This window comes from Psammomys obesus, unplaced genomic scaffold (genome assembly GCF_907164565.1).
Source record: "Psammomys obesus unplaced genomic scaffold, mPsaObe1.curated_primary_1811, whole genome shotgun sequence".
NCBI classification, from domain to species: Eukaryota; Metazoa; Chordata; class Mammalia; order Rodentia; family Muridae; genus Psammomys; species Psammomys obesus.
Genome location: NW_026593286.1, coordinates 41,740,375 through 41,766,501, shown reverse-complemented (window position 1 = coordinate 41,766,501; position 26,127 = coordinate 41,740,375). Strand labels below are relative to the sequence as shown.

The 26,127-nt window shown below is 45.7% G+C and overlaps 1 protein-coding gene across 3 annotated transcripts; it reads left to right on the top strand.

Moving 5' to 3' along the window:
• The first annotated feature begins 544 nt into the window (after window positions 1-544).
• Inpp1 (inositol polyphosphate-1-phosphatase) lies at window positions 545-25,501 on the top strand. 3 transcript variants are annotated; one of them, XM_055616826.1, is made up of 7 exons: window positions 545-994; window positions 2,164-2,250; window positions 14,526-14,772; window positions 17,146-17,206; window positions 20,201-20,401; window positions 23,091-23,265; window positions 24,689-25,501. In XM_055616826.1, the coding sequence occupies exons 3-7, from the start codon at window positions 14,569-14,571 to the stop codon at window positions 25,239-25,241; spliced, it is 1,194 nt and encodes a 397-aa protein (XP_055472801.1). In that variant the 5' UTR covers window positions 545-994; window positions 2,164-2,250; window positions 14,526-14,568; the 3' UTR covers window positions 25,242-25,501. The 3 variants fall into 3 exon arrangements, with proteins under 3 accessions (XP_055472801.1, XP_055472800.1, XP_055472802.1); XM_055616825.1 differs by lacking the exon at window positions 2,164-2,250; XM_055616827.1 differs by lacking the exons at window positions 545-994; window positions 2,164-2,250 and adding an exon at window positions 3,381-3,449.
• The last annotated feature ends 626 nt before the right edge of the window (window positions 25,502-26,127 follow it).

Sequence of the window (26,127 nt, the reverse complement as noted above, 5' to 3'; positions counted from 1 at the left end):
GACGCTGCGTTAGAAGGCACGGAGACTTCTGTCTCAAAGTTTTATGTTGCCCTTTTAACATTCCTGCCCTCGGCAGCGAGTGCGGACAGCATCTTCCACCACCACCCGTTCCTATTTCCACCTACCATTCCTAACTAACACACCGAGCACTAATTTAGAGTTGCAGTGAGAGACGAGCTCCACACCCAGGCTGAGCTTACTGCCTGCCTGGTCCTTGGCCCACAGCTTATAAGGCGTATGTCCAGAAGACACTGCTTCAGCTAAATGAGCATGCAGCAACCTAGACACGTCAATTGGAACAGGGGTGCTCAAACAGAGCTAGCAGGAAGTTGAGCCTCACAGCTTTAAGTGCATCTGTCAAACCCATAACACCCAGGGTCTAAATGAACGGAGGGTGAATATTCTCAAAGCGTCTGTGGGCGGTTCCGGAGGAAACAACGCACACCGTGAGCCGTGGAGGAGGCGACCCTGAGCTTTCTGGCTCTTACATGTAAATTCACCACGCTTCACTTGTGACGTCGCGGACGCCGGACTCCGGCCAGCGCGCCCTCGCCCGCCCCAGAACCAGGAGGCGTCACCGCGCCTTCCCACGCCACCGCCCGGGGAAAGAGCTGGGGCGGGGAGCTGGCAGAAACTGGGCTGCTCGCCTCGCGAGCCAAGAGAGGCAGGGCGCCTCCCCGCCTCGGCTGCGGTGACCTCCGCGGTCCTCCCGGCCGCTGGCCCACAGGCGGTGCCCGCCCCAGGACGCGGGCGTGGGGTCGCAGCGCGACCACCTCCCGGCGCGGGCGCTCCCTTCCTCCTCGCTCGCCCCTCCTCCGCCTCTTCCGTTTCTCGGGGAAGGGCTGCAGCCTGCTTCTGGGCTCCGCATCCCCGCTTTGGTAATCCGCTTTCCTGCTTTCGCCACCCTTGTCCGGTGTCCCCGCGCCGGCGCCTCCACCTTCGCGCATCTGGGTCCCCGCGAGCGGCGCGCGCTCCATCGTCTCTCCGGAGGCAGGTGAGTCGGTCACCGGCCGCAGCGGCCGGCCCCGGAGCCTGGGCCTGCGAGGTCCCGGGTCGCCGCCGCTCGGCCGCTCGGGCCTGGCCGTGCCACCCGCAGAGCCCGGGTCGCCAACCGGGGGTCCCGCGGCCCCCTGAGCTCTGCAGGAGCCGCCGGAAGAAATCCGCGCAGGAAGGCAGAGTAGCGAGCAACTTTCTCTCTCCCCCCCCCCCCCCCCGCTCAGTCCTACCACGGGCTTCTAGGCTTGATGAGCCGATCTGAGAGAGGTCGAAAGCAGAGGCCCAGGTTCGACGGTGTACATGTCAAGAAGTAGGGAAGCAGTTTGCTTGAGAGGTGCCTCTCAGCGCAGACAGATGTTGACTACCTAGAGACTCATTGGATGGGTGTAGAAAGAACAGCCTGGGACTGTGTTTAGACAGATCTTCACCTCTTCCCTTGTAATTCTTTCTACATTTTGAAGCATGATTTTGTGAGCCGTGCCTAGGCAGCGGGTGTGGACAGCATAGGAGGGTGTCACTTAGCGAGGGTTTGGTGAAATCCTGTGGACAGTCAGACATTAGTGTGACTGAAAACCCAGGGAATGCTCGTTAGCATGCAGGACGTGTGCGTTGGAGATGTTTCCGTCCTTAAAACTAGAACTGGAACACGTGGATGTGTGCCCACTGTGTGAGGGTGTTCCCTTCAAAAGGGAGTGAGGCCGTGTGGACAGGCCACTTAAGTGCGGAATGAGACGTTTTTTGCTTCCATGCCCTTCATTCCCAGTTTTGATAGGTTGATAAGTTCTCAGGTCCCCCATGTGGTAACAATCTAAGGACAAAACAAGCTGCTGAACCACTTGTTGGCTGATGAACTAGCTGGATCACCTCTGCTAGGCCTCGGAAAGTTCAGAACATGAGGGAAAATGCAGGCAACGGGAAAGCCCCGTTTGACCCTGCACACACCTGTTCGCTCTTTTGTTAAGAACGTACTTTCCTTTAAAGGACTTTTATAACACTTTTGCAGTTAATTCTTAGTCACGAAGGGATTATGTAAAACGCATAAAGCTGCACTTTACTTTTTGGATTGAATAAGTACCTCTTCTTTGCAAACTTTTGAACTAAAGCCTCTGCTTGTTTGGTGAGCGCACCTGAGACTCATGTTCTGTAGTGTGAAATTCATTATTGCAGATTTAAATTATAAACATTTGGAGCAACTGGAGAGAGAATGCTAAGTTCTTTGAGACTCGGCAGGCCAACAAAATACAAGCAATAAAGGTAAATCATTATAGGTATTTCCTCTTTTATTTCGACCTTGAGTAATAATTAGAAAAATGCCTTATTCTATTTCACGTTGTACCAAAACTGCTTCAAAGATAAATATGTAATCCATTAAAAACAAACATCTTCAGTTTTAAAGGTAAGGATGGCATATATGAAACTTTTTCCAGGTGGGAATTCTTGATAAAATTCTCTTTACAAGGCCTTATAAAAGCCCTTGTTAAAATTCCTTCTGTGTCCTAGTGAGGTCCGTAGGAGTCAGTGTTCATGCTTTTGTCTGGGTTAGTTTGGAAATTAAAGTTTTGCTTCCTGTTTCTCACAATTAGTGTTTCCTAATCGTATCTGTTTAGTAACAATGCCTCAGCTAATGGGCAGGGAAGGAATGAAGATGATGGTAAACACTGGGGTGGGGTGGGTTCATGGCTCACTGAATAAAGTACTCGGAATCCCCAGAACCCATACAGAAGGGGGGCAGGCATAGCGGTCCTCCTGTACCTCCAGCATTTAAGGGGCAGGAGCAGATTCTCAGGACAGGCTGAGGGAGGCCACAAGAGAGTGTCAAAGACGTTGGAACTGGAGTTACAAAGAGTTGTGAGCCATGCAGGCTCACAAATCAAACCTGGATCCTCTAGAAGAGAATCCAGTGCTCTTAGCCGCCAAGCACGTTTCTCCCGACCATCTTCCCTACCCCTGTTAGTAATCTTTTTGATGAGGGCTTGAACTACCAAATTTCAAAACATACCTCTACTCAACTCCTCAGAATTTACAGTACTTGTGTACAACCCCAGTTTGTTCTGGAAATTATTAAAAGCCTGTTTTAGAAAACTGAGTGGTTATAAGCCTCATTAATAGAAAAAATGTGAAAATAAAAATGAGATTAGGAGGATAAATAATAACCAGATTACGGTTAAGATTACCAGGAATGCAAGAGTATTCTGTTTAGATACTTTGTGGTTTTTATGAACCACACATGTGTTTTTGTGTTTTGAGCTTTTTAGATCAATGATACTATAAATATTCTTTTATTGTATTTTTTTTCTCTAAGGGTAAATGTTATATTTTGCATTTTGTAGTGCACTCTTCCACATCTTGAAACACCTGTTTAAAATAGCACCTGTTTCTGGGAAGTGCAAGAGCAAATAGAATGAATAGTAGGATCTGCCCTGCAGGCTAGCAATGTCATTTTGCTGCCTAACGTGAGTCATGCTCTAACTACCTGTAGCTTTTGGGAGGTGTTTTGGGTTAAGTTACTTACTACTGCAGAAAAAGGCCATCATTATCTAGGGAACTCTTTGTTTTTTCTTTGTTTTTGTTTCTTGAGACAGGGTTTCTCTGTGTAGCCTTGGCTATCCTAGATTTGCTTTATAGACCAGGCTGGCCTTGAACTCACAGAGATCCGCCTGCCTCTGCCTGCCCAAGTGCTGGATTTCAGGCATGTGCCATGGAGCCCAGCACATCTAGGGAACTCTTAAAAGCACTCTTTCAGCTTATGGTTTCTAATAGTTCTAAGGTTTGAATAGTAAATAATCCTTTCCAGATTCTGTGTTGGTGTATGAAAATCCCTTCAAACACGTCTAAGGGAATGAAAGTGAGACATAATGACAACTCTGTCAGTGTGTCTTGGGGGAAAAGGATGTGTGTATACTGTTTGGAAGGCATTTGCCAGCTTTGGAGTGAGGACCATGCTGCCCCCGGAAGAACCCCTTCACTCATTAACCCCTTCCCTCATACTCAAATCAAAAGGACTATAACACATAGTCTATTAAATCAGTCAGTGCAATTGCTAAGCAAAGTCAGCATCAAGACCTATAACAATGCTCTTTCTTATATATACGTTCAAGGTCTTACTGTGTCAAGCAGGCTGGCTTCATACTCACAAAGATCTGCCTGCCTCTGCCTCCTGAGTGTTAAGATTAAATATGTGTGCCACCATGTCCAGCACCAAAATAATTGTTAAACTCTTATTTCAACCTCTTTTTTTAAAAATTCAATTAACAAATATTTATTATGCCTTCTGAGGTAGATGGTAAATGTCAGACACATTTGAGTTAGGCATACCTGTGGATGTGTAATTTTGTATCTGTTCAGCCATTTTCTCATATACATTTTGGCATCAAGTACATTTCCAACCTTGTGCAACTACCAGCCCTGCCGGTCTCCAGAACTAGGACTCACTAAATGACAGCCTCCCCTGGGGGTGGGGGGGGTCAGCCTTGCCAGGCCACAGAAGAAGACAATGCAGCCAGTCCTGATGAGATCTGATAGGCTAGTGTCAAATAGAAGGGGAGGAGGCCCTCCCCTATTAGTGGATTAGGGGAAGAAGAGGGAGGGAGGGTAGGATTGGGAGGAGATGAGGGAGGGGGCCACAGCCAGAATAAAAAAAGTAGTTAACTTAATATTTTGGTGACTTATTATCTAAATGAAGGATGGGTCACCTTTAAATGAGACAATATAATTTCATATTCTGATTCAGTGCTCAAAAAAATGTAGTTCATTTGTTTGCCACCCAGGGAGAGCTGTGGTTTATTCTTACAACCAATATGGAATGTACGTAGACTTTCCTATAAACAAATATGGCCATGTGCCTTACAGCTCCTGGGTAATGCTGACAAAATCCAAGTATGATAAACACCATGGCAAGGGTAGATGCAGTATTTATAAAACTAAGGGGAAATCCATCATTAGCATTTATTGAACACTACTGAGTACGCCCTGAGAGTTATAAGTAATCACAGATGTTTTAAGTATCTTGCCAAACAGAACACAAGTAAATGTATAGTGTATTTGGGATACAGCACATTCCTGTTTTCACTCAGCCCAGGACCAGAGTGAAAGAAGTCTGAAGGTTACCTTAAATACACACACACACACACACAGAGAGAGAGAGAGAGAGAGAGAGAGAGAGAGAGAGAGAAGCTGAGATGAATGAAATGGCACTCACAGCCTTCTTTAATGACAGAATGCTTTCTGAGCTGCCTCTGTTGTTACCTGTTACAGTCATTCATGTCTAAGCTGCGTGAGTGAGCTATAGTTGAATTCATTTTATGATTGGTGGTTATTTCAGTTATTGCCAGTCTTAGGTCATTGGAAGAATGGTGTCAATGCTCTTTAACATATCTTTTAATGTGTATGTGCATACATTAGTTAGTTTATGTGAACAAGGGGAATTGCTGAATCATGGATTATGTTTACATTCAACAAACCACAGTGGTTTTCCAGGCAGTTGTACCCATTTAATTCCTGCTGCCACTGTTTGAGAGGTCATTGTTCCATGTCTTCATCCAGATGCAAACTCCTCAGTCCTTTTCATGTAAGTGGTTCCAGCAGGCCTGTGTTAATTCTGAGATTTTTCTGGAGAAAAATTAATTATGCTATATTGGGCCAAATTTAAAGCAAGCTTTATTAAATATTAAATACCGACTAAGAGATGGGCTTTGGTTAGAACTAACCCCTGGGATTTTCCAGCTGAGCGACCACAGACACTTGTTGCAGGGGTTTGCAAAGACTAACCTATAGGCCACCGTACTTTCCCATGAGGCTTTGTTATTTTTCCAAGAGCTACAACTCCCAGAATTCCAGGCAGTTACCTGATCCTTGGGGAGGTGGGGCTTACAAGATAATTTTAAACATTACACATGTTGAGATTTTAGGTTGCATTGTCTAACCACTTTCAAGGTAGAGTTTCTCACCTGTTTGTTGAGTGTTTGTGGTCGGAGATTGGGTGTCTTCTATGAGGTACTTATTCAAGTGTTTTGCCCTTGAACAAATTCTAAGAGTGGTAGAAATTTGAAGGAGGCAAAGAAAGAGGAGAGCCTGTGAGCAAGGGTGCACAGCACATGAACGTGCATAGTGTTCCCAGAGCCCAGAGACAGTGGATAAGAAATCAGAAATCAGTGGCTGAAAGGTAAGACTTAGGGTCTATGACAGGGTGAGGCCACAAGGTCACAGTACAGGCAGTACCATTCTGTAATACTGGCTTCCAAGAAATCTTTGATAGCTAAATGTAAGAAATTCAACCAGGCAGTTTTAGTTTTAGTTTTCAGTAAACTTAGAGGCAGGATTGTAAGTCTCACCTAAAGCATATGGTTGAGTTTCCTCAGGGCCAGGTAACCGGGTGGGCATCTGAGCATCCCCAGGAGCCACAGCACAGTTACTGTTAGCAAGCTGTACACGAGAGTGAGCCCTGGTCTACGATTACTGGAGCCTGGCTTCTGTTCCCTGCTCCTTTTTAATCTTAATAAAATATTTATGCAGGTTCTGCCTGCATGTATGTGTGGGCACCATGCGCTTGCCTGGTGCCTGGGGAGGTCAGAGGAGAGCACCAGGTTCCTTGGAACTGGAGTTATGGATGTTTGGTTGTAAGCCACCCTTGTGGGTGCTGGGAATCGAACCCAGGTCCTCGTAACCACTAAGCTGTCTCACCTGCCCTGTCCGTTTCACTTTTGCCAGGACAGCCTTTCCTCCTTCAGACACAACCATCTGTCAAGCAGGGCCTCCACACAGTGAGTTCAAATCACCAGCACTCAGTGGGTGATTAAAAAGCTGACTGGCATGTGAGTGGTGGGGTTAGGATGCAGTCAATGCCTCGGGGGAAATAGACATCATCTGTGCAGACTTGGTTTTCTGCCAGAAGGAGGGGATGGCAGTAGAAACACTTGTGAACTATTTGTCATTAGCAAAAGAGCCATCTATTTTGTTGAGCACCCACTTCTCTACCTTATGCTTTTATCACTTGGGCACAGCCAGGCTCTTCTCACAAGATCAGACCCCTGGACTTCAGAATCCTCCCAGTCTCCTGACAAAACCTCCCCTTCATAGAAAAGTGTCTATCCTGGCCACCCTCAGATGGTCTGACATGAAGCCAGAGTCTCCACACAGCTTCCAGGAGCCAGAGTTTCCATCCATACTCCCAGAAATTGAAGAGATCAGAACTGGCCTACATAAAGGGACTTTATTCTGGGGAGTCCAAAGCATTACGAATAGTTCCCATGCTCTGGGATTTAATGAACTAGTAAATGTTAAGCAAAGGTTTCAGTGACCCACATAACTTGCCAGCCTCGTACCTTCTCAAGAAACATAACTGTGCTGTCTGTGCGGCATTTAACAGCCAGAGCTGCCAGTTAGTCTCTGCTGAGTGCAGGCTCTGAGCTAGTGCCTTTGCAGACACCTCATTTGATCTTCAGCCTTCACTGCAAGGTAAGTTTTATTCCACAATTGCAGATGAGGAGAGGCTCCAAGAGGCTGAGTAAATTACCTGATGCTGCACAGCTAGGTTGCGGCTGAACTAGGTTTAGAATCCAGGTCAGTTTGATTGCAAAGCTTGTGCCTTTCACATTATATTGTTCATTGCCTCTTAAATTTGTGAAAAGTATTCTGATTATTTTCTTTTCATACTGGGAATCAAACTCAGAGGTCACTCATGCTAGGCAAATGCTCTTCTGCTACTCTACTTCTCTAGTCCCAGATCTGATTTTAAACGTCTGATTTGGTTTTCTTTTGAGATAGGGTTTCGTGTAACCCAGGTAGGCCTTGAACTCATCTTGAACTACCTGCAGTTGCTTGACCCTCCCTCCTGGGCGCTGCACAGGCGTGCCTGCTGCAGGTCTGGCTTGCCTCCAGTGTTCTAATGAGAAGAGAGAGTAGGTAGAAATTAAACATGAGGCTTGTCTTTGTAAATAGTTTTTTGTTGTTGTTGTTGTTTTTGGAGGGGGGGGGCATGTTGCATTTGTGTGTGTGTGTACTCCAGTATATACATACAGGACCATGTATGTATGCATGCATGAGGAAATCAAAGGGCAACTTTGGACATCTTCAATTACGCCTTCCTTACTCTTTGAGACAGGGTCTCTCAGTGAATCTTGAGCTCTAAAGTTCTGCTTTTTGGTCTGACCAGTGGTCCCTGCTGCCCCCCCCACACACACATACAAGCTAGGGTTACAGCGAGCACCACCATGCTCAGCTTTATGAGTGCTGAGCATCAAAATCTCAGGGCCATGTGGCTGTGTAGCAAGCACTTTGCAGATTGAGCCATCGCCCCAGCCCTCACTCTGCTTTGTTTGTTTGTTTTTTTGAACTTTGTTTTTGACTGTCCTATTTCTTTCTTCATTTTTCTTTTTTTCGCGGTTTTTCTGTGTAGCCTTGGCTGTCCTGGACTTGCTTTGTAGATCAGGCTGGCCTTGAACTCACAGGGATTCACCTGCCTCTGCCTCCCAGAGTGCTGGGATCACAGACATGTGGCACCACACCCAGCTAATTTTATGTCTGTATGAACTCATGTCTGTTGCTATTTATGCATTCTATGTGCACACACTCACACACATTTAGTCTGAGATGAAGAATGATGCTTCACCAAGCCTGTGTCTCTGGCAGTGGCTTGTTAGGTTGCAGAACAAGGCTTGTGCTGGAGCTGTTCTCACTGTGCCCCTGGTGGGCTGGCCGCTAGACTAGCAGCTAACTGGAAAGTTTGTCTCACAGAGGTAAACTTCTTGAACACACAAGCAAAGAAGAAAATCTATCCTATTTTTATAATCTTTCCAGAAAACAAAAGACAAAGGGTGGGATGTGTTGGCCCCTCTCAGGAGAGGTACTGAAGCCCTGAGCCCAGTCAGTGCAGTCCAGTGCCTTCATGAACTCTCCTGCCTGGGTCAAACATGAGTGGGAAATATTTAACGAAATGTGTCAAATGTGGGTTGAACACACAAAACTGTTTCCTAAATACAGACGAAGACTTATTTATTTGCAGTAAGCTAGATCTTGATAAGCATTCTTCCACCCAATGAAATGAGCCAGTTCAAGCCAGATTAGAGTTTATGAATGCAGCTTTCTGCGGGTTCACAGGTCCCAAGGGATGGGGCTGGGTAAGTCACCATGCAGGGGGAGACAGAAAAGGAGGGGGGTTCAGGGAGAGAAAGTATGAACAGAGAGAGGAGACAGGGAAAGCAGAGAGAAAGAATGCAGAATGAGAGAGAGGAGAGAGAGGGATGAAAGGAGAAACACAGAAAAAGAGAAGGGGGAACCAAAATGTCTGGATTATATATGGATGCCGAGCCTGTGGGCTGGAAAATTCAGGGTAGGGCCTGAGGGATGCTGGGAGAACCTGGAGGCCAAGTCTGCTTTGGTTACAAGGACCCTTCAGCCCCTGTCCCGAATCTAAAGGCCAACAGATATTATTAGTAATCTAGAGTTTGTTGAAAGCGTCAGGGGCCTTGCCTAGGTTCTGTGGAAATATTGAGCCATTTTACATGACGACCTGAGCATACATGTATTTCAGTGTCTTTGGAGAACCTAGAGCCAAGCTGAGAACACTGTGAATTGACTGTTTGGAGGAAGGACTTCTAAAGGTGGCATGAGGTCACAGGGGTGGGTCCTGACAAAGTCTGACTGAGTCTCTATAAGAAGAAGACACGCTAGATTTGCCCACAGAGGAGACACCAGGTGAGGACACAGATGGGCTGGCTGCCAACCCCAGAGTGGTGAGGAAACACATTTCTGATCTGGAGGCCACCAAGTCTTAAACAGCAAAGGAATATAAGAAGAACTGGTCATTTGTGGTGATTCACGCCCCTGTCTGTCCCTATCCCCAATGCCCTGCAGTTGGTTCAGAGGGACATCACCGGACCATGAACTTATAAGTACCTAGTGAAGCACTTTACAATGAGTATGAGCACTAGCCAAGGAAAGGGCTATTCTGAGAGCAAAAGGGATACTAACTGTCAATTAAATAGTGACATACAGATCAGATTGAGCCCAAGGCTAGCCTGAGCTACACAGTGAGACCCAAGAACCAGGAATGTAGCTTATTGTAGAATACTTACCGCATGCTCAGGCCTTTACTGTGTAATAATTCCGGTGAGCACGCGCATTATTAAAATTGAAACAACCATTACCAACAACCTGCCTAATCTTGTCTATGAATCCTCTTCCATGTATAGTTCTACTAAGGTTCCTGCCATCAGGTGCCAAACGGCCTCCAAAAGAGGCCATCTAAAATGAGTAAGACAAATAAAGTTGCTTTTTAAAGTGATTTGAAAGATAATTTCCATAGAAAAGTGGAGAAATTTGTGCTGGTGTTCCCCCCAGTTCTTTTCATAAACAGCCTGTCTCGAGTATTCCAGGTACAGGGAAGTGCTCAAGGCTATTCTCTTATCTGCATGAATGAGCTCAAGATAAATTGGCAGAGATAAGAAAGGAGCTTACAGAGGCCCACAAGGGTGAGTCTGTGGGGAAGAAATGAGCATTCCAGCCAGAAAGTAGTAGGTCAGCCAGCTAAGTAGGAAGTTGTCCCAGCTGGCCTCAAACTCCTGGGATTAGCTGCATCCATCTCCCAGAATGTAAACTTATAACACTGCTGGAAATTTAGAAAGTTGTGTGTGTAGGCTGTAGGAGGTTGTTATTCAGGGACCTGAGATCCCAGAGAACAGAGAACGTGAATGAGCTGGAGACGTGCTTATGTTAGTTAAGCCAGCTGGAGAAAGTCTCAACTGAAACTGGCCAAGGAACCCAGAGACATCTGGAGCCTGACAAAATGTCACAGTGGTGTCTTGGGCCAGGAGAAGAAGAGGTTAGGATTGACACGGTAGGGTGAGTCTGGATATGAAAACCCAGATGTGGACTCAGATTTCTAGAGCCCGTACCCCCATGAGTCACAGTCCACAGCTCACAGCCGAAAGTCTGTCCTCTTGGCCAGGTCCTGTACTTGCTAAGTAAAGTCTGTTCAGGTAGGGGAATTGACCACTAGAATAACTGAGGACTTGAGTGGACAGATTCCGGGTTCTGGGAGGTGGCTGTGTAGAAGCTTGCCCAATAGTGTAACTGTACAATATGTTCTTTCAGATAAAAACGGGGGATAAACATTACTTTAGTGCTGTTGAATGTGACAGCGGATGATGTGTACTTTACTCCAAAGTGAGCTCCTTTATGTCCCCGTGCTGCTCCTAAAGAAGAAGGGACTTAGATGGCCTTGGTTCATTGGCTCTTTGCTCTTACAGTCTTGCAGAATATTTGCTAATATCAAAGTTAAGGTCACTGAATTTATACTCTTATGACTCATGTGTTAATGTGAGAATACTTATGCATCTTTCTGAACATATAACTTATAATTTGTGGCAAGTATTTATATAATAGATGCCATAAATAATTTCTTTGCTATATGAATGCTGCTTTTCTTAGTGTGTAGGTCCACAGCAAAGAACCTTCTAACAGGGTCAAGTCTGGAAATAAAGGAGCTTTTTCTTATCCTGTAGATCTAGAAAGTTCTGTTTTTATCATAGGCACATTTTGCTTGGACCATGGCATCAAGAAGCCCAGAAATATTTATAAATTCATTTTTAGGTTTTTTTTTTTCTCTTTTGGTTTTTTAAGACAGGGTTTCTCTGTGTAGATCTGGCTATCCTGGAACTAGATCTGTAGACCAGACTGGGATCGAACTCAGAGATCCACCTGCCTCTGTCTACCAAATACTGGAATTATGTGTTACCACCACTTGGCCATTTTTAGCTTTTTTTTTTCAATGTCATTTCTTTGCTGGTGTTTGGTGCAGGGTGGTAATCCCAGCTACTTAGGAGTCTGGGGTGAGAAATCTAAAGTTCAAGGTTGGCCAGGACATCTATCCAGTTGAGGCCATCGTGGGCATGTTAGCAAGACACAGTCTCAGATATTAAACATTTACAGCTAGGAAGGTAGCTCAGCGTGAAACATCTGTAAGCATGTGTGAGACCCAAGGTTCAGCCCCAGTCACACACCTGCAACACACAAAGCCCCAAATAATGTCATTTCTTGTAGAATTATAATGAATATTTTATTATGGAAAGTCAAATTAAGTAATCTACAACTACAGTATAAACCGACTAGCTTGAGAACATCACCTATTAGTCCCTTTCACACAAATCAATAATATAATGACAAACTGATAATATAATAATAGTAAAATACAAACGCGCAAATACGGCTATACGTCAGTTTGTATTTAATGTTATAGCACTTGTGTTTTTTAACTAATCATTTCTCAGAAACATATCCGGGCCACACAGTTTTCTTACGTTTTGCCAAACTTGAGGTTTGGAGGTAGGAGTGGAGAGGGGCTCAGTGAGGAAAGCATGCACATCGGGAGGCCTGGAGTGCCGCAGGCCTCTGCTCCCAGCACTCGGAAAGCAGGAGCAGGCGGATGCCCGCCAGTCCGGCCAGTCTGTGGATTCCAGGTTCAATGAGATACTCTGTCTAATACAAATTGCGAAGAGTTTAAGAAAAACACCAAATGCCAACCTAATCTACACAGCATGCACACCTGCGCATACTTACGTCCACACGCATGTACCCGCATGCACACCCATTCGTACATGTGCACACGTACATGCACATGCATGTATATGCACACCCAGAAGCCATACACCCGCATACACATGTCACCTTCAAGACGCACTTAAACACATATACATAAACACAGAGCATCATTTGGCCAGACCTCGTAGCTCTTGTTAGTTTTTATTGTCAATTGGACATAGCTGGGAGGAGAGAACTTAAGAACTGCCTCCGTCAGAGAGGGCTGTGGGCATGTCTGTTCTCTTAACTTCATTGGGCCCAGCCTGCTGTGGGTGGCACCCTCCTTTAGGCGGGTTGTCCTCGGCTGCGCAGGAAAGCTAGCGGAGCAGCAGGCAGGGAACAGGCCAGCACCAGTTCTGTATAGTTCCTGCTTCAGTTACTGCCCTGAATTTGCTCAGGAATGGATGATGACCCAGGAAGTGTGAGCCAAATAAACCCTTTCCTCTCCAGGTTGGTTTTAGGCATGGGGCTTACACGGTAATAGAAGGCAAACTGGAGCACTGGTACGCGCCTGTGATTCACAGCAGAAAGGGGAGGCTGGAACATTAAGCCCTCAAGGTCAGGTACAGAGCAAGTTAGGGGCAGCCTGGGCAACAGGAGAGCCCGCCTCCAAAAGAAAACAGAGCCTGTTATCCTAGTCTTCCCTACCTTAAACAACTTTAATGTGCCTTGTATGAAAATATTTTATTTCTTATATTCAGGTTAAGGAAGGACTTAAAGTTGCTGACTGATGAGGGAGTCCTGGGTGGGGATTTGGCCCGATGATGTCAGCTGCTCCCTGGAAACTGTGTGTTTACAAGCCCAGTTGTCAGGGTTAGCACCTGTCCTACTGCTGTCCTCCAGAGATGACCACTGACAGTAAAACAAGTACTGTTATTTTTCCACTTTTCCTTCATTTCTGTTGAGGGACATATTTTCTCAGGACCCTAAGAAAAATTTGAGCATACTTAAGACAAACAGGCTATAGCATCTCAGCACGCCCCTGCATCAGCATTTTCATAGCCGAGTGGATTCTCAGCCTAGAGGATAATAAAGAACCCTAGTGTGTGTGTGTGGACAGTCTGAGCCTCACCCACTAGTCTTCAGTAACCCTGTGGGAGTTACTCAACCCCCCCAGCTTCAGTGTCTGAGCTGTAATACGGGCAGGATAACCCTCACAACCATTCTCTCAGCGTGGAAGCTGAAGAAGAGTGCTGCCTTTCAAGGCAGGCCCAGGAGATAGCAGCAGGGCCTGGCGACACACACCATCTCACCATTTAGTGAGTTCCAGGACAGCCAGGGCTACACACAAGAAAAGAAAACCAGGAAGAAAGATTGGGCATACTAAATCTTCTTAGAAGCCAGAACTTGTCAAGTCCCAACAAGGTGTAAGTTTCCCCTCACTCTGTTGTATAGGCTGCCACTTGCTGGCAGATGGCTTATGTCAGGGGAATGTTTATAATGAAGCTGGCTATGAGAAGCTTTACTGTGCTAGCCCAAAAGTGGCTTCAGAGCCTTGCAGGACACGAGGCCTGCTGCTCTGCCACTTAGCACATGGAGCTGGCCGCATGAATGTCACCCCTCACCCGTCTCACAGAGAGACTGCTGCTTTAGTCCTCATGCTAAGGCTGTATTACCATAAAGGTCATTTCAAGAATCCGGCTTCCCTCTGACATTGTGATGATACTGTTTCTCTAGGGCTCTGTAGTATAGATTGTCATTCAAAGATTTTTTTTTCACTGTAAATTCAGTTCTTTGAGTGAGGGGTTTTTGAGAGTGTGATTGTTTGACAGGATTTTGAGAAAGAAGTTCCAGTTTTCAGACTGCAACTTCAGTCTTGCATGCTGAAACTGTGATATAATTCACTAGCAGGTGTGTGGAGCTGCCAGGTCGCTGCCAGCCGGGACTTAGTGGGAGACACACCCTGACATGGATCTCTGAGCTGCTTTCTCTTTTGCATTCTTGTGCTTTTGCAGCTGAGAGGCAGAGGGCGGGGAGGCTGAGCAGCCGGCCTTAGAAATGTCAGACATCCTCCGGGAGCTGCTCCGAGTCTCCGAGAAGGCTGCTAACATTGCCAGGGCCTGCCGGCAGCAGGAGGCCCTCTTCCAGCTGCTCATCCAGGAGAAGAAAGATGCAGAGAAGAACAAGAAGTTCACTGCAGATTTCAAGACTCTGGCGGATGTGCTGGTGCAGGAAGTCATAAAACACAACATGGAGAATAAGGTAAGAGGTCAGGGCCAAGGTGGCTGAGAGACAGCAAGTCTTTTTCTGACCCTTACAGTCTCTTGGGTTCAGACATCCTTCAGCTCTCCTTTGTTTTCATTACCATGTTGAGGACATGGTCTTTTCAGGAAATCTGAAGAGAAGAGCAATGAGCATGGGAACACACAGAGTCCTACCGTGAGCACACAGTACTGACCCTCTTACTTATCCATGCGCTTCTTGTGCATAAATCATGCCTGGTCTCTGAGTCCTCTGCAGCAGAGCATGACTGAGCCACATGCTCTGGGGACCACTCACTGCAGCTTCTCTTGTGGGCCGTGGCCTGTCGCACTTCGAAACACTGTCCCGTGTCTGGTTTATCAACTAAACCATTTATGTAATGTTTTGTCTTGCTTATGGGCTTGGAGTTAGGTGAAATCTGCCTTAATTCTACTATAAAAACAAGGTGAACACAAGAGTGATTTTGATTCTGTGTGCGGAAGTGACTAGAAAAAGCCAGCGTTCTGAAACCTTAACAGTAAAAGCAGCAGGCACGTAGAAGTGCCTGCGTGCCAGGCCTTACGAAGGCGAGCTTGTTCACCCTAGACCAGATCCGTACAGTTTCAGAGCTGTTCTGCTGTGGTGAGGGTGTCACAGAGCGCCGGACTCAGTTGCCTGAAGTTACACAGCACAGCATGACAGCTTGAGAGCTCGAACATAGACAATCGTTCCTGACTCTGTCTCATTGCGAATGCTGTTGCCTTTCTGTGAGTCCTCCCTACTCGTTTTTTTATTGTTATTATTTTTTAATTTGGAAGGTTGGAGCTTTATGTCAGAAAATATTTCAATACTTTTAATGAACTTAATTTTTTGTTTGTTTGTTTTGTTTTGTTTTTCCAGACAGGGTTTTTCTGTGTATTGGCTGTCCTAGACTTGCTTTGTGGACCAGGCTGGCCTCGAGCTCATAGAGACCTGCCTGCCTCTGCCTCCGAGGGTGCTGGGATTACAGGTGTGTGCCACCACACCCAGCTTTTGTGAACTTTTTAAATCTGAGGACTACTTTATAATTAAGTAAAATCTTGGTCACATGTGTGAGAAGAGAATAAATAAATTTTGTGAAATCATCACAGACTATATTTTCTTCATGCCATTACTTCCTGGCTTCAGTGAGCTAAGTAAAGGAAGCTAGTTTTCTGTTGTCACTGATGGAGACACTGGGCTACAAGCGCTGGTTGAGCAAATGGACTGCATGTGTTGACATTACTTCTATGAGTTAACATGTGCCCTGAACATTCGAACAAGCCCAGACAACTGTTCATGAAGTAATGACAGAATTTATGAAACAGATATATTCCGTTCGAGCTACTTTAGACACTCTAATTTTAGGTCCCCCTCTGTCTTCATTCCTCTAAACAGCTCTGTGAGCACGTGTCAGAGCCCATGAACTGGCAGATTGCCAGCCCTTGTAGGTCTGTTCTCTTTTGCAAAAGAGAAAAAAGAACAGCAGGTGGTGTGGCCGTTATGATGGTTTGACCATCTGGGGTGGGCAAGTTAAGTACCTGCAGCAATTCCTTTCCAAATACATCAGGAATATCTGAGTCAGCAGTATTTTGAGAGGGTGCAGTGTCTTCTTAGGGTCACTGATGCAGAGGAGAGAGAGAAGTCTCATTTGATCCCTTATGTATACTGTATTGATGCTTAAGTCATAGATCACTACAGTATTTCTCTTCTTTCCTTTTCTTTTTCTTTTTTCTGTCATCGTCTAGCCTGAAAGCTAATGACATACGTGACCGGTACAGAGGTGTACCTGAAGATAGAACTAAAATCTGAAGATTGCCTTCTAATCTCTTCACCCTTAGGATATTGTTTTAGGGACTGGGGGGCTGGGGGGCTGGCTCGGCGGCTAAGGGCAGAGCACTGGCTGCTCTTCCAGAGAACCTGAGTTGGACTGCAAGCACCCACACAACAGCTCTAATTGCGTGTAGACATACATGCAGACAAAGTCCCCATGTACGTAAAATACATACAAGCATAAAGAAATCTGGTTTTTGAAAAGCAATTACTTTAGGCGCTTGGACAATAGCATGAGCATTCACGGGTAGTGCGGATGAGCAGGGTTAACATGTGTCTCCAAGCATGTGGCTCTCCAGCAGAAAGCTGGAAAGACCTCGGCCATGGAGTAGGCTTTCTAGACTAGAAAGGAGCGGGAAACTATTAGAATGCTAAGCACAGATCCAAGCTGACTTCCTTCTGTGTTCATGGTGACTCCTACAGTGAAAGTTTTTGAGTGAGTTTCAAATCTAACTGTGCTCAGGGAACTCCCCTCAGAACTGATTGTGTGGGGAGTGGTTTTGGTTTTGGTTTGGGTTTTTTGTCAACCTCTGACTCATTCAGTTTCCAGGCTTGGGGAACAAAATTTTTGGAGAAGAATCCAATGAGTTTACAAATGACTTGGGTAAGTATAAGAATCTTACGTGTTTTGTCACTTAATTATCATATTTGAATCTCTAATTCAGACCATAAAATGAATGAATGATAGGGAGCTTTTTGGTCTAAGCAGCATAACATGTTTATGTGTGAACTTTACTTAGGCTCCACCTCCGAATATCATGACATTTAAGTTAGAGTGATGAGAGGTGGTTTCTTGGGATGATTTAGCAGTCTATGCATCACTCTAAATTTAAACTGTAGCATTTTAATAAGTGTGACCTAGCATTTGGGAAAATTCTACAGCCTTTTGACAGTCTAATGCGGTCATTGATGCCCCAGAGAGATGCTAATTTACACGATCAGGCAGACAGTGTCTGGATGGGGATTTAAACCTATTTGTGGACACCTTGGACTCTACAGTTCCTGGCTAGGAGTGTAGCAGATACCTCAGTCCTGAAATAATGCCTGCTGTTGCTCCAGTTGCCCCTGAGTTTTGTCTCTGAACCTTTGTAAAGGTACTTGGATTAATTAGAAGGTTCTATTTCCTACAAATTTTTCATTTTATTTTTTCTGTTCTGTTGATGAGGAACTTTGCTCTGTTGCCTAGGTTGGTCTCAAACTGTCAGCTTCTATGATCTTCTCACTTCCAGAGTAGCTGGGGTCACAGGCAGGAGCCGCCCACCCGGCTTGCACCAAGCTTTTATATTCATTTCTTTGATGCTCAGAAAACAGACAGAAGTCGTATTTAAACTTCTGATAGTTAGAAATAACTATAATGATCAACTCACAATACATTCTAATTTACAATCCTACATTTGACTATTTCATAAACAGTCAAATGCTTCATTTGTCCAGAACCAAAGAGGCAAACAGCATTCCACATTCATTTTCCTGTCTGCAAAAGGACAGAGAAACAGGGAGAGGCGGGCAAGGCTGTGGTACAGGCTGTAGTGGCTGGGTCAGGGCAGGAGTGTGGTGACGCACAGGAGTTGTGATTTGTGCGTTTGAATGCCTCACGCGTTTTAGTAGGTGGAAGCACCACACGGTGACTGCCAACCCCCAACTTTACCAGCTCACATAAATTTAAGTACACATTCTCAGTGACTTCCACTTGGTGGCTCAGAGTCACTGCTGTAGGCTTGAGAGGCACCTCTGTGGTAGAAGAGCTGCTCAGCATTCCTGGAGACCTGGGCCGAATCGCCAGCATCCCCAAACAAGCAAAACTCCCAGAGTTATGGCTGTGATAGATCGATTCCCATTGGGTCCTGAGCTGTGCTGATCCTATCAGACTTTTCTGAAAATTCAGTACATCCAGGTGGTGCTTGAAATGTTTCCAATGAGTTCCCAGTTGGTGCTGGTTAGAACTGCTGGGGTAGATGGGAGCATGGACCTGCACCCCGCCCCAGCACTTGTCTTTTTTTCCTTAAGAAGGTCTCCATAGGTAGCCCAGGCCTTCCTCACGCCTTCCTCTGAGTGTCGGGATTAAAGGTGTGTCCCACCAAACTCAGCTCAGCTGTCAGGTCTTCCAGTGCCTTTGCTACTGTTGAGACAGGGTCTCTTGTGGCTCACACTGATCTTCCACTTGCTACATAGCCAAGGCTGGACCTAAAGTCCCAATCTTCTGACATTACCTTCAAGTGCTGGGGTTTTAGGTATGCACCATGATGTCCAGCTAATTTTGTCTATTTTCCCAGCCTTTGCTTTCTCTTGTCTTGGAGGCTGCCAGCCAGATGCATGTTGGAAGAGATGGAAATCAGACCTCTTTCCTCTGTTTCTGTGGGAGAGGGGTTCAGCTCATACCCGGCTTCCAGTGGCTTTCAGGGAGGAGAGTTTTTCTGTGTTATTTTGAGGCACTAAGTTTTTTTTGCATTCAAAGATTATTATGTCTCATCTGATACTTGTAGAAAGATTAATAATAATGTTGATTTGTATGGTTATTAATATAGTAATAAATTTGTATGATTATTAATATAATAAATGTAAAATAAATTATTTAATTAATATTAATTAATGCTAATTGTTAATTCAGTGACAATTATTCTTTAACCTGCTAAATAAGACACAGAAATCTGTTGGCTTTTTAATAAGCCTCCATACGCTAGCGATGTGGACATCTTAACCCTATAAGCTATCCTTCTGCTCCCCAGCCAAGACCCCCCTATAAATATTTGCACATGTTTTCCATTTGTGCTGCTTCTCCCCATCATGTCAATCCCTAGACCAAGTTCCTCCTGGCCACTTGCTCCTGGTTCACCTAACCCAGGTCATCCTGCTGCTTGCTTTTTCTCTCCTAGATCACTCTCCCTTCATCCTTCTGCAACCCCCAAAGCATGCAAACCTTCACCCTGCCTGCCTTTCTTCTGCCCAGTCCAGGCTATAGGCAAACTTTTTTTTTTTTTTTGTTAAGCAGGAATAATTTAGGAGGCAAAGTTATACAACATCACTTGGTGTTTGTGAGAAGGTGCTTACCTGGGATGTAGCCAGATCTTGGAGGACCAGTAACTAACATTTGAATACATAGTAACTCGAGATCAACCACAACAGATACTACTGAACATAAAATATTTTTGTAAAATGCTTTTACAGAAGTAAAAGCATTTCCATATATGGATAAAATCTACATCTTTTCCAGGAACATTCCAACACAGCCAGAGCAACCCACACACATGAAAAGTCAAAAGGCAAAACTGAGGACCAGACCAGTCCTTACCTGAGACTGAGGACTTTCATCTGGCCTGTGGGGCCCCTTAGGTTGAATGCACAACTTTGCCCTTGTAGATTTTTCCTGGGAAGCAGGTTGAGGTGAAGGGCGTGGAGCCACCAGCATCCATGGCTTTGTAAAGTGCTGCAGTGGATCCTGGCAGTCGGCAAGGTTCCAGAACCATCACTGTGGATACACTGTTCTTACCTAGCCTAAAAGCTCAGCCCCGCCGCCCATCCCACCCCTGCCCCTCTGCCTCCTGCCGTCCGTCCTCCCGGACTCTCAAGAAGCACTGACTCTAGTCCGTCTGTGTTCTAGGGGAGAAGATCACGGTGGAACTGAAGTCCACAGAAGAGGACACAGCAGAGCTCCTCCTCAGAGTCCTCGACGGAAATGTACTGGCTTCTGAAGCTCTGGCAAAGGTGGTCCATCAGGACGTGGACTTAACTGACCCCAGTCTGGAGTCCCTGGAGATCAGGATCCCGCAGGACATTCTTGGGATTTGGGTGGATCCCATAGGTGAGTGTAGGACTGCCCCGGGTGCATGCTCTCTCTTGTTCTTGCTCACAGTGTTCTTCTCAGTGGTCAGGGCAGCTCCAAGACAGAGAAACTGTCGGAACTCTAGATCTGCTGGAAGGCTTGGTTTTTAATTGTTGTCTGAGAATTTCACACATGTATACAATGAAATATGTTTATAACCCCAATTCTCCCTCGAGCTCCCCAACATGTTCCCCTCCTAATTTCATGTCCTTTTAAATTTTAGTTTAGAAACTCGCTAAGTCTCATCCATGCTGCCCACTAGGTCCCTGAGTACAGGCCATCCACTGGAGCATACTACTACAAATGAGTACTCCCCCCCAAAAAGAATAATTTTTCCTCCCCTAGTAGCTGTCACAAGTCCAACAGCTCCTCTCTCTCAAGTCCCTCTCCCAACTGTGCTGGCAGTTTGGCTGGCTTGATCTCATGCAGCTCTTATATCAGTGACCACTGCTGAGTTTATGTGTGCAGTAGCCATGTCCTGTCTGGAGATGTGCTTTTATTTTTGTTTTATGTGTGTGGAGGTAGGCAAAACACTCATAGACTGTGTGCTGCAGTGCCTGTGGAGGCCAGGAGAGAGCATCAGATACTCTCAGACACTCCAAGACTGGGGTTACAGATGCTTGTGAGATGTACACACACACACACACACACACACGATGTGAACTAACTAATCTTTAAATGGCTTCAGACTGGTAAATCAGTGAGTGTGAAGTGACAGCAATGCATAGCACTTAGAGAGAGCTCAGCTCCAACAGCTTCTTACCATCTGTAAGGACAGGCTAGACCTTCTGATTTTAAAACACTAACCCCAAATCCTAGCTTTAAGTCATTGATCACCGTTAGGCGATAATCACAACCATGGTGGAGCAAAACAGCCGAATGTGTTTTGGACAACTTGCGAGCTGATACAAAGCTTACTAAATTCTTGTCCTTCTTGTGGCTGAATTGTTATTTTGAGGCATTGCTTTTAAAGCGTAGCCTCTTTCCTCAACAGCACCATCACTGCCAAGTCCTAAGACTAAAGTCTCCTCACTTTCCCGTCTCTGGTAAACTCTGCTCAACCCAACTGGAAACCTTCGTTATGCTCAGTCAGACCACTGTGTCACCACCCTATCCTGCAAGCACATTAGCACAACACAATCTCACATCAGACATAACACCCAGCCAATGTCCTGTCCATGAACACTAGGACTTTCTCCCCAGATCTTCCTTCACATAGGGGTAAATTGACATTTGTCACAATTCTGAGGGACAGGACCTCCTCTGCCTTACTTCCACCCTGCAGAGTTGTTTATCTGGTTCTCAGGGTCATGGACCAGACCCATCTTCAGTGTGTGCTAGTTCATGGGGTGGGAGAGTAGCAATGGAATGAATACTTACCAAAAGAAGATTAGACTGATAAAGACTGGGGAGGCCAGCAGTGGCTGTGGCACACTGGGGAGGCCAGTAGCTGCTCAGTTGATGATGCTGGATGCCTCAATAGCCCAACAAGCTACCGAGAGTCTAGAGGATTCCTGAAAACCACTGGTCTTCAGTCCATGTTAGAGGCCTACAGACACTAACATTCTTACCTCAGTGAAGCATGCCAGCAGCGGCAGAGTAGATTCTGGCACCAGCAAGGAGGAAGGTAGGCAGTCAAAATCAGTACTGTTTTCCCTCAGACCTCTTTACAGTTGGTCTGTTGCAAGGTGCCGCCTATTCTGAGGGAGGATTGTCCTACTTTCAAGTAATGCTTCCAGCTAATCCTCTTGCCTTAGTTCCTCTCAGATCCAGTCAAGTTGACAACCAACCCTCACAAGGCCCATTAACTTCTTCTCTGTCATGCTGCCTTCATTTTCTCCTTTCTTACAACTTGGGGAGGCAAATTATAACAACTATAATAGGCTTCCCACATCTGGCAGATCCCTAGAAAGTCTTTTCCACCTCAGATAGTGACAATCCTGACTAATAACAATTTCTGAGAACAACCACAAACATGAAAAGCAAACAGAAGCCCACCACACTTATCAGGAGTTGTTTGAGTTTTAAATGCATTTAATGGAGTGTGGATAAGCTCCTGGTCACATGGCCCGTGAGGGCCAGAGTTGGGATGTCCTCCTCATTCCTTCTCCACCTGAGGAGGCGCTCACTGACTCACTTAGCCTGGCTGGCCAGCGGACCCCAGGGTCCTCTTGCCTCCCTTTCTCTGCACTGGGAGTTCTAGGTGTGAACCACGTTGCCCCACACCTTACATGGGTGCTGCGAATCCAAGTGCAAGTGTCCAAGCTGGTGAAGAAGTACTTTTCCCATTGAGTCCTGTTCTGGCCCTCACTGCCCTTGAGGACAATGCTGGGCTGCTGCAAGGTGCTGGGCTAGATCCCACAGGACTGCAACTATGTCTTCCACGTCAAGAGGCAGAGGCAGGAAGATCTCCAGTTAGAGACCAGCCTAACGGAGACCCTGTCTCAAGACAACAATTTTAAAAAATTGCTAAGTTCTCATATACTCAGAGAGTGAAACATAAGTAGCTCAAGCATGAGTGCTCAGATAATTCACTGCAGGCCACACCCAGTGGTGAAATCTGATTGGTCACTAAATTGGCCGGGGAGCTTATACAGGACAAGCGCATAGTTGTAGTCACCATCATCTTCTAAACAACCTGTACCTGCACATTTGCTTCATTTTTCAGATTCAACCTATCAGTATATTAAAGGTTCTACCAATGTTAAATCCAACCAAGGCATTTTCCCCAGTGGACTTCAGTGTGTGACCATTTTAATTGGCGTCTATGACATACAGACAGGCATGCCACTGATGGGAGTCATCAATCAGCCTTTTGTGTCTCAAAACCTAACTACTCTAAGGTAAATGATGGGTATTTTCTGCTTTGGTCATCTAGCGTCAGCTTTGCTCCCTAGGATTGGCATTCTACATGCCCCCCCACCATGCTGGATTTTGTGGGGCATTCCCACGGTGAGTCTACAGGGCTGCACTAAAAGGCTTTCTGTCTTCAGTCCTGGAGTTGGCACTGTGTTGTTTGGGCTAAGTGCACGCTGAACTTTAAAAACCAATGAATTGCTGTCTTGGGGAAATCATGGCTTTGAATTTGAGATATAGCAATTCTGTTCCTTTTTCTAACATCCACTCAAAACCATACTGTCTTCAGTATGCTAAACACTGTCTTCAGATATATTGGAACAGAGTAGGTGCCACTGCCGTATTGCCAGATGAATTTCTGTATTATGGAAGAGGAAGTAAGAACAAAATGTACAGAGTATTCAGCAGAGGGATTGGGTCAGGATCGGCTCTACCTTCTTTCAGGTACTACCAGCGTCAGTTCCCTTCCTGTCCCCTCTGTCCCTGCCTTTCTACTGACCCCATCACAGCCTGGAGAATGGCCAGGAGCCTCTGTGCTGAGGGGCTGACTCCAGGGCATAGTGAAGTAGAAGCAGAACCTTTTGCTCTCCCTTGGGGGAAAAAAAAACAACTTGTAATCTCTGTCAAATAGGATTGCCTATTCTTATTAATCTTTGGCTTACTTCATATAAGGATCGTTTGCTGTTTAGGAGTTAAAAGTTTAAACCTCTGGAATTTTCCTCTCATCTGGTTTTCTTCAGAACAAATATGTTTTGTTAATGTTTAAAAGATGATGTTAAAACTGGGCATGGCGATACACACCTGTAAGCCCAGCACTTCAGAGCCTGATACAGAGGCCCCAAGGCCAGCTTCAGGGCGCCACAGATTCAGGGAGAGCCCCTGGGTTTGAACGAAGCTCCACCACCTAAGGATCCAGGCAGCCTTATGGAGTTATTTGAGTTCCCCAGTCCTAGCCTCTTATCTGTAAACCTGACAGAGAGGGCAAAAGTGGGTAAACAAAGTTGTTATTACTATTGATGCAAAGAATAACAACAGAGTCCATCTTACTTGGTGTTCAAAACAAAGGGGAGCTACTGAGTCAGCTCACAGAGGAGGAGGGTGGTGACAGAAGGACTGTCAGGAAGACTGTGAGGGACTTACAGGACTTGGGTGCTATTTTCTTTCCTTCTGAGACTTCATATAAAAGCAGAAGCAGTACTGAACTTTGGCGATCAGAAATTCCACCAGTATTTTCGTGTTACCTCGGCTGGATACCATAGTGAGGTAAAATGTCAGTTTACCCCTCACAATAACATAGGCAGCTGCACGCTCATTTTGCTTTGAAGTGTTGTACATTTTCATAGCATTATGTTAGAAAGCAGCATGAACAGAACAGTCATGGTAATCACCAGCTAACCCTGTTTCCTGCAGGTGGAAGGGACAGTGCTTCTGGGGCCTTTCTTACATGGGGACCAACATCCATTCCCTGCAGCTCGCCATCTCTCAAAGGCACGATGGAGAAACCCAGACTGAAAACTCAGACAGTGAGGTCTCCCGCCCCTTTTCGGCAGTCATCAGTACAAGTGAAAAAGAGACCATCAAAGCCGCGCTGTTGCGCGTGTGCGGAGGTAGTGTCTTCCCTGCTGCCGGAGCCGGTTACAAGAGTCTCTGTGTAGTCCAGGGCCTGGCCGACATTTACATCTTCTCAGAGGACACCACGTACAAGTGGGATTCCTGCGCTGCTCACGCCATCTTGAGGGCCATGGGTGGGGGCATCGTAGACATGAAGGAGTGCTTGGAGAGAAGTCCAGAAACGGGGCTGGATTTGCCACAGTTGCTGTATCACATGGAAAACAAAGGTGCCTCTGGGGTGGATCTCTGGGCCAACAAGGGAGGACTGATAGCTTACAGGTCCAGGAGCCGGCTGGACACCTTCCTGCGCTGCCTCATTCAAAACCTCGGGACTTTGAAGACGCAAACATAGGACTCTGACCTCAGCAAGCCCTTACACCAAACTGAACCCTTCCCTGTTATCTCTATCTCTCGAAGATAGTTTTGTCCATTTGTTAATATTTACCTTCCTCTTTGGAGGAACATTTTCCCATATGTGTTCATAATGTTAATTTCAGTAAATTATTAACATTCATGTCATAATTAAGTTGGCATATGATATTATTATAGTGACCATTGTACTGTTAATGTTATCTGGAACCCTTCAATAAAATACCAAAGGAGAAGCAAGAATGTCTAGTTCAAGTACAATGACGAAATACCCAGCTATTCGGGGATCCAGGCAGGGTTGCCTTCGGTTTTATTTTTTGTCCTGAAGAAGAAATCTGTGGGTTTAGGCTGAGGCAGAAGATTTAAAACTATGAATTTGAATAATATAGCCAAGTTCATATACTTTCAATAGTTTTCTTGTGTTTCCTATTAAAAAAAAAAAAAGAGGAAGGGAGGAAAGAAGGAAGGAAGAAAGAGTGGGCACTGAGGGTTTCCACCCATTGAGACAGGAAGGGTTAGAAATCAGGAAACAAAAAGGAGAGACATACAGAGACTGGAGAAAGAGAGAACATGAAATAGGTGGTTGGTAGATAGAAGAGATGATAGATAGGTAGACAGACAGACAGCTAGATAAAGATACATACATACATCCGTAGGTAGGCAGGTGACAAATGGTCCCCTACCATGGGTAAAGCAGAAGGGGGTGAAGGAAAGAGCTCTCTCTATTTTCCATATTTATACTCTCGATGTAATACCAATGCAGCCCTCTGTTTGCCACACTGACTACTCTGGGAGCTGGGCACAGATGGTGGCTGCAGTGCTCTTTAGCAGCCCTGGAAGTGTCAACCATAGGGATCAAACAAACCTTC